We start from the raw sequence: 7991 nt of genomic DNA on the forward strand, positions 1-7991 counted from the left end.
GTGTGATGGCGCGTCAGCGATCAGCAGCTGCATTAGCATAGCCCGCCCCGCCCCCGCCGCGCGCAATATTCATGAGGGGGCGGGGCCGCGCCGCGCGTGGGAGCGGCACCGCCGCCGCCGCCCACGGGAAGCGCGGCCGGGGCAGCGCTCGCGCCCCGCGGTGCCGGCAGGATGCGCGGCGGAAAGGACAGCCGGACGGAGCGCGGGGACTGCCCTTCCCTCCGCAGCGCCCACGGACCCTCACCTCCTGAGGGACCAGCCTCGACGCTCTCTGGCGCACACCCGCTCCCCCCAGGAACGGGAGCAAGAGCCAGGATTCTTCTACTTAAAAAAAAAAAATAAAAAAAATAGTAAAGTCAATTTTATTCAAGAAAAAACAAATGCGCCCATTGCCACCCCCCCTCCCCTCATCGGAGGGACTTGGCTCTGCTGTTAAAAAATTCGGGACGTTTCCCTTTCCTCAAAGGCTGTGAGCCGCCAGCCCGGCACAGAGCACACGCTCCTTGGGGAAGGCCCCTCTGCAGGAGCCCGCTCTGGTGCGAGGCCATCAGCGCAGGTGAGGAGTCGCAGGGTGGCTGTGTCGGGTCACAGCCCCTCCAGTTGGCTCCCTCCCTACTTCAGCCCTGCTATCGCCACATGCGCTCACCTGGCTGTCCCCTGACAGAGCCCTTTGGGGACTCATTTAGAGAGGATGAGCCCCAAAGAGAAGGGATGGGGCATGGGCTGCAGGACGGGCTCTCCATGGCTCAGGGCTGCTTCCCCAGCATCTTCAGCATCAGCACTGCTTGCACTACAGCCACCCACTGGCTGCAAAGAGGCCAAGTACCGAAATTCCTCCTGTCCAAAAATTCACCGGGCATTCACCTCTCTGCGGGAATGACCTGTGGTAGCCACGGGATGCCATCGGCCAGGAACAGCTGCCATCGGCATTTTCAGCTACATCTGGACAATGAAACGCATGTTGCTCAGTGAAACAGCCACTGGGAAAAGGGGAGGTCTGATCTGGCAGAGGTAGCAGCTGTGCAGAGACCAGGTAGAACCCGGTGGGGGGTGCCAATGAGATCACTCGTTTAACAAAACGAAAAGCAAAACTGAGAGAAGCAGCATTGCTCATGAGGCTGTTTGGTGTGATGCACTCCCCAGCCCACCCGTGTTGGAGGAGGTACATTCAGCGTGGGGTGTGCTGCAGTGAGGAGGGATCCCTGGCTCCACCAGAGGCATGTCCCCCACCCCCTATTTCCCCACAGGCAGTAACACCCTGACCAGGGGATGGCCCCAGTGCTGTCCCATCTGTGCTTTACCTCTGTGGAAAGGTGTATCCCATTTTAGCCCCTTTGGGGCAACCCACCAGCACCACCACCCAACCTCCACTGAATAAAAATGAAAGGCAACAAAACAAAACCCACGGCACAAATGGAAAGAGAACGGCCAGGCATCGGCCCAAGGCTGCCGAGAAGGGAGCAAGCCGCTCTGTGTCCCAGTGGTGTCACCCCCACTGCAAGGCACCAGTCCCAGTGTGCTACAGCTCCGACTGTGAGCGGGAGATGCGTGGGCCCTTGCGGATCTCCTTCCGCTTCTCTTCCTTCTTCCTCCTCTTCTCCTCATCCCGCAGCGCCTTCTGAAAGGTGTCAGCACTGGGGAAAAACTGTGGATTGACAGCAAGGGGTCAGCATGGGCGAGCGCCCACTGCCTCCCAGAGGCACAACCCCTCCAAACCACCAAAGCCAACACACAAGCCTCATAGCCCAGGCAGCTTTGAGCACAGATGCAGCACGAGGCAAACGGTCTCAACCACAAGGCAGTGGCCACAGAAGGGAAGAGAGGGCACCAGGTGCCCAAAGTAGACCATCGATGGGAAATTCAGTGTTTGTGTTTCAGCCATGCTTATTCAGTGACAGAGGCTTTTGGCCATTTCCCACAAGCCCCCCATTTCATTCCCCAGCCAGTTGCCTGCAGCTGCAACACGTATGGGGAAGCCCATGAGGCAAGCCGGCAGCATTGCCATCTTACCTCTGACTGGTCCGTTTTAAAGGGATTGCGGTAATCGGGTGATTTCTCACTGATTCCTAGCTCCTGAGCCATCTGCAGAGCAAAGGGGAGACCTCACTGGGGAGTGGTGCCTCCCACTCACATCCCCCAGCTATGTGACCAGGGTCCCCTACTCTCCCACCAGTCCCGTCCATGCTCTATGCTCTACCCCTATCCCTCAGCCCAAGGACAGCCCCCAGATATGGGGGAGCCCTGCTTTCCTTTTACCCCAAAATCCACACCCCACCAGCCTAGCAGCAGAAAGGGTTCACGGCAGAGGGACGAAGAGCCATACCAGCCGCAGGACCTGGGAGTGGGGTCCCTGCTCGAACACACCCGTCAAGTTGCAGAAGCCAATGCCCCAGCGGATGAGGCTGTTCCAGTTGGAGTTGCGGTCAAAGTAGTGGTGCACGATCTTGGGGAAGCGCAGGACGACGTCCCCGAAGAAGGCAGTGTTCTCCACCACGTGGGAGTATGCTGTGGGGACAGTCACCAGCACAGGCTGAGGGCAAACCCATAGGCTCTCCAGTATGAATTGGTCAGAGAGGCAGCAACAGGGTCCCCAACAGACAGGGACCAGCCCAGGTCTGGTCTGGATGCATAGGAGTTTTGTACCTACCCCAGCACTGATCCCAGGAAGAATGTCTGTGGTGCACCAGAGCACCAGAAAAAGGGAGGGGAGTAAAAGCCAGAAAGGACCTACCATCCTTTATCTTCTCATCCTGAGGGAAGGGCCCATCAGGAGGCACATCGGCAGCAATGAGCACAGCACGGGAGTCCTCCAGCACCTGCCAGAGCCCTCAGTTACTGCCCTGTCCTTCCAGCCTAACCCTGCACCCTGGAGGTGCTGCCACAGCTGCCTCACTGAAACCCCATGGCATCCTCCCTTCAGGTCCTAAAGCTCACCTGCCACACGCTCCACAGAAGCCCCCAACCCTTCCCATTCCCACCCACCCTTGTGGGCTCAGAGTGCAGCCTGCACTGTGGCTTACTTTGAAGAGTCCCTTGAGCATGATGTCAATGATTTTGTACTGCTGGTTGATGTCATTGAGCTCAATCAAGTTCTTCAGAGCATTCATCTGGTCCTTGCGCTTCACCTCGAACAGCTTCTTATCTGCAGCACTGTCAAGGGCACTGCCGACACTCTCTCACCACACTGCTGCTCTCCGCCCTCCACCGGGCCCCCGGTACCATCCCAGCGCCCCCAGTTCTCCATGAGGTGTCTGAGGGGCAGCACCTGAGCCAGGATGAAGCACAGATTTCCAGGAAACCCCTCGCCCAAACACCCCAGCAGACCCTTAACAATGTTAAGAGCTTGTGGAGAGCTTTCTACTTGCCAGTCCAGTCTCTTGCTGATGGGCTGGAGGAGGAACATGAACTGCCACCTTCCCTGTGTGTCTCCACATACTCATTATCTTTTCATACTTTGCCTGTTCACCAGGGGATGCTGCTGTGTGCTAAGAAGGGCTTGCATTAGCCCACATCCTCATGGGGAAAAGGTACCTGTGGCACTGAGGAGACCAAGTGCCACAAGCCCAGGAGTCCTCTTCCACTGTCCCAGATGGTGACCCCAAATCACTGAGAAGTGCAGGTGTGCTCTGCCTTCTGGCTGGCCATGCCACTTCCAAGAGCAGACTGGGAAATGTGCTCAGTGGGGCACAATGTGTGCACAATGGGGCAGGAAGAAAACCAGGCACCACTGCCATTTCTGCTCCTGCACCAAGCCAGGCACTTGGTTAGCAAACCCAGGAGCTTGGCTAAAGCCCATCTACAGAAGGACAAAGCAGCAACTTCCCAGTGCTTCTGCATCCTCTCTTTTCCACTGCCTTGTGCCCCTTTCCACGATCTCTGACCCTTTCCCTGTCATGTGCTCCCTCCAGCCTCTGTAGCCATTAGTGCATACGTGGTCACGAGGGGCAGGCTGCAGAGGATACAGATTTCCAAGCCAGAGTCAGCTCTCTGTTTCTCCAGGTCTGTGAAGCTGCCCTGGGACAGCAGCAATGCCAGCAGAAAGGGGCAGATGAAGAGAAAATCCATGTTGGCCACTGCAGCCTAAAAGAAAACAGACCAACAAAACCAATGATCAGTGAGGAGACTTACCAAAAGGAGGAGTCACCTGAGCCACTTGGGACTGATGACACACTGCCCTTGGCACCAGGGTCCTTGCCCATCCCTTGTCCCCATGATGGGTCTGAGGGATACAGTGGCCAGAGCAGAGCCACATGGTGATGTCCCAGCCTGCTCTGCCCTGCAAGTGAAGCCCTGGTCTCCCTCTTCTCTCTACCTGCCTGCACTGCCAGCCTCCAGGCATCTGACCCAGCAGAAAAAAATAAGTCCTACCCCTCCTTCCAAAAATAACAGCTAGCTTTTTACAGGGTTTGTGAGGCAAAGCAGCCCAACAACCACAACAGCAGGTCTGGAAGGAAGAGTAGGATCAGTGAGGGGTTGAAATCCATCTCTCCTTCAAGCCCCTGTGCAACCAGTTCAGCAACCTCCACTCACCACTTTGGGTATTGGTACCTGGACCCTTTCCCTCACTACAAGCTGGGCGCCGCCTGCAGGTCCCAGGCCGAAAAAAAAACAGTTAGGTGATCTGGTGGTAACTTCCCCCTCCAAACAAGCCCCTTCCCAGGCAGCATCTGAGGCTTTGAAGGGATGTTCTTGGGCAGAGCTCCTCCTGACCACACAGGTCCCTCAGACAAAGTCAACAGCTGGAGGAAATAGTCCTTGAGAATGAGGACCCTCTTGGACAATCTATACCCGGAAAAGGAGAGCAGTAGCTCAGTCCCCAGGCAGCAGAACTCAAGGTGGTCTGTCCTCAGGCACGAGGCTTCCACAGAGCAGAGCACAGGCCACTGGCAATTACAGAAGCAACAGCTCCTTCAGAGGCATTGTCTGAGCCACCTCTTGCTCCCAAAGGAAAGGCCACCAGAGATGCGTAAGGCCACCAGAGCTGACCTCACCCTATGACCCACTGCCCTCTTGAGTCTGAGTCTGCCTGCCCAGCCAAACCTGTCTCTGTAATGCCCTAACAGTGAGACAAAACTAAATCCCTTCTTGTTCTTTTCTTGTTGCTTTTCTTTTTTAAACAAATATAATTTATTCAACTCCAAGCCACAAAAGGTAAAGCAGGCAGCACCAGCAGCTCTCCCAGCACTGCAAGGATCAGCAGCAGCTCCCACCATGCACCTCCTGCCGAGACCAAGCCAAGCATCTTCACACCCCTGGCAAAGGCAGGGGAACAGCGTTAGACAAACATGAAAAACCCTCTGAAATATTTTGCTGTTGTGCTTTGTAAAAGGCAACACCTCTGGAAAGGAACAGACCAGAGTAAATACAACCAGCATTACTGAAGAAGACTTGGCTGCCCCTGGTGTGGGCTCAGCAACATGCCCCATGCTTCTGACACGGTGCAGAGCCAGGATGGCAGCACAAACCCTTATGCTAGGCTTGGGGTCTGTCCCTTCTTCCCACTGCAATGTGAGGCTTAAGCCGTATTCCAGCTGTCCTGAATGCCACAAAGCACACCAGCAAGCCAAGGCTGTAAGGAAAATTCTCCAGCCCAGGCAAACAGATGTTCTCTTGGACTCACCAGCCTGGTCAGCTTCCACGAGACAGCTTCACCCTGCCAAAAACCATGGCACAAGGACCCAGGGCCTGGCTCAGTGAGGTAAGTCTGTCCTCTGCAGAGCCCCCAAGCTCTCTGGGAGAAGGAAGTGCAGCAATGCAAAAGCACAAAGAGTGACTGCCCTGGGACTTGGGCTCCTGTTTGCCCCTCAGATCAAACACACCACCATAAGGACCAGGCTGGCTATTTGCCATGCTCATGGAGAACTGGAAAGAGACACTGGAAGTAGCCAGTGGCCTCCAGACCAAGCTGGAAGGCAAAAAGCAGACAGGCTGCCCACAACAGCTCTGCCATGCTGCCTGTGGCAGTCCCAGCTGGGAGGGCAGGGTCTGCTGTATCCCCCATTTCCAACACTGGAGTTGGGTGGCCAAAGGATGTTCCACAGGAGCTGCAAAAAGCCCTGATCAAGGCAGCAGCAGAGCAAAGCTATTGGCTGAAGCAGCTGCCAGCCAGCCAGCTGCTGCAGCACAAGGTCCACCTGGCTGCTTCCGAGTCTCAGAACAGTGATGGGCTTCTTCAGAGACACAACAGCAGATACTGGGGTAGAGATGGTCAACGTTCTCAATGCAAATGTATTTAGATCCTTTTACATCAGCCCTAAAGATTGTCCCACGGGACAAGGAGAGGACTGGAGAACCATGCCATACTGGAAGCCCACCACTTTTTCATCTGATCTGCTGGCACTCATTCTCACATTGAAGCTATTTATTTGCCATTGTCTATCAGGGCTAAAACATGCCGGTGAAAATGAAGCAGGGCCCAGTTGTTTCTCTTACCCACAGGGAACTTGGGGCTACTGATGCCATGTGGGACCAGCTCAGATTTATTTCCTTTAGCTGCCCTGGCAATTTCACCACACTTTAACAGCAGAGGACATTCCCTCCTCTCCAGGCCACACTATGCAACAGCAGAGGTGCCAAAGCTCCTTGCAGATGTTCCTCCATGCTCTCCCAACAAACTCTCTCTCATGTCTTCACACCTGCTGAGGGATGAGACAGAAACACTGCAGAGCTGCTCCTCTCTCCCCTCCCTGCTCCTCCCTGAATTGATTTCTGCCAAAGACAGCTCTGCCTGATGCTCCCAGTGCAGTCCAGGGAGCCAGGGCCTGGCCTGATGCTACAGATGGAAAGGAGTTTCCACCAACATTGCCTTGCAGCCCTGGCCAGCTGGCTGTTTCAGCAGCAAGCCCACCAGTCTGTCTCACTGTCTCCCAACCTCTTAATTTAGATGTGTTTTTCCAAAGACATGATAACAGATGCCGTGTAATAGATGGTTAGTACTTCCCATTAAAATGTTCTCGATTACTTTATAAATTTTCCTGCAGGAGCCCCATCTGAACGAAGCATCCCTGAGATTTATTCACCTAATGAGCTTGCAGGGCAGAGCCATGCTGCAATGCTTTGGTTCCCAGGAGAAACTTTTGCATGATCCCCCCACCTTCCCTCTGCAGGCACTGAAATGTAGGGGGAAAAGCATCATCCTTCACCAGGAGCATGCTGTGGCAAAACAAGGAATGAAAACTCCCTCCCCCACGAATCCATTTCTGAGACTCTCCTCCAACAACCAGATGAGGATTAATATCTTCTTACAGGTGAACCAAAAACCTCAGAAGTGAAACACTGCTGCTCAGACTCCTCTAGGAGGACACATCGATATGGGGCTTACAGGACCAGCTGCTCCAGTGGAAACGGCACTGGCCATTTACACCTGCTCGTCTCCAAAGTCTCTCAACCACCAAGCCCAGAAGCTCTCGTACCACAGGGTTTGGCAGCCCCGATTTCCTGCTGTGGTTTCCAGCAGGGATCGGTCCATCCCAGCCCACCCTCGTGTCTCCCGTCGTGCAGGAGAGGTTCAAGAAGCACCCTGAGGGGCTCGGGAGGCCGCTGGCACAGGGAGATGGGGATTCTCCCGCAAGCTCGGCTGAAAGTAAAAGCAATCACACAGGGACCGTGGAGCGCAAAGGGGATTAGGCGAGCCTACCCCGGCCGCGCTGCGGGAAACCCACCCGGAGCCGTGTCCAGCGGACGTAGCAGGCGGCACACGGGAGGAGCGAACCCTCGGGGGGGACGGCAGCTCCCAGGAGCCGCGGAGGTCCGCTCCTCCCGCGGCTCCAGCGCGGGGCGAGCAGGCGCCGAGGGCAGGCAGAGCCCGTCGGGCACAGCCCTTTAACCCAGGCTCCAAGGAGGTGTCCCGGGACCTCCCTGCCCGCCCCGCTCTCGGCCACCGCGGCTGCCCAGGAGGGAGCGAGCACCGGCCACCTCCGCCCCGTCCCGCGATGCCCCCGGAGCGGCCCCAGGGCTGCTCCCGCCCTTCCCTCCTGCCCCACCACGGCCCC

General features: G+C 56.2%; 1 protein-coding gene across 3 annotated transcripts in view; it reads right to left on the bottom strand.

Moving 5' to 3' along the window:
* Positions 1–343: 343 nt before the first annotated feature.
* Positions 344–7991, bottom strand: part of CCDC134 (coiled-coil domain containing 134) — a 9702-nt gene continuing 2054 nt past the window's right edge. The window contains exons 2-8 of one of the 3 annotated variants that reach the window (XR_004497371.1): positions 3963–4080; positions 3021–3142; positions 2732–2816; positions 2324–2505; positions 2011–2082; positions 1407–1645; positions 344–942 (exon numbers count right to left, since the gene is read on the bottom strand). Coding sequence is in view for 2 of the 3 variants with exons in the window: in XM_015628030.3 (XP_015483516.1) it covers positions 1520–1645; positions 2011–2082; positions 2324–2505; positions 2732–2816; positions 3021–3142; positions 3963–4080; positions 6433–6462 (735 nt within the window). In the remaining variant the exon portion in view is untranslated. Of the gene's footprint in view, positions 1646–2010; positions 2083–2323; positions 2506–2731; positions 2817–3020; positions 3143–3962; positions 4081–6432; positions 6600–7991 lie in introns of those variants that run through there. The other 2 variants (XM_015628030.3, XM_015628028.3) reach the window with 2 other exon arrangements.

The sequence above is a fragment of the Parus major genome, chromosome 1A, assembly GCF_001522545.3.
Source record: "Parus major isolate Abel chromosome 1A, Parus_major1.1, whole genome shotgun sequence".
Classification (NCBI taxonomy): domain Eukaryota; kingdom Metazoa; phylum Chordata; class Aves; order Passeriformes; family Paridae; genus Parus; species Parus major.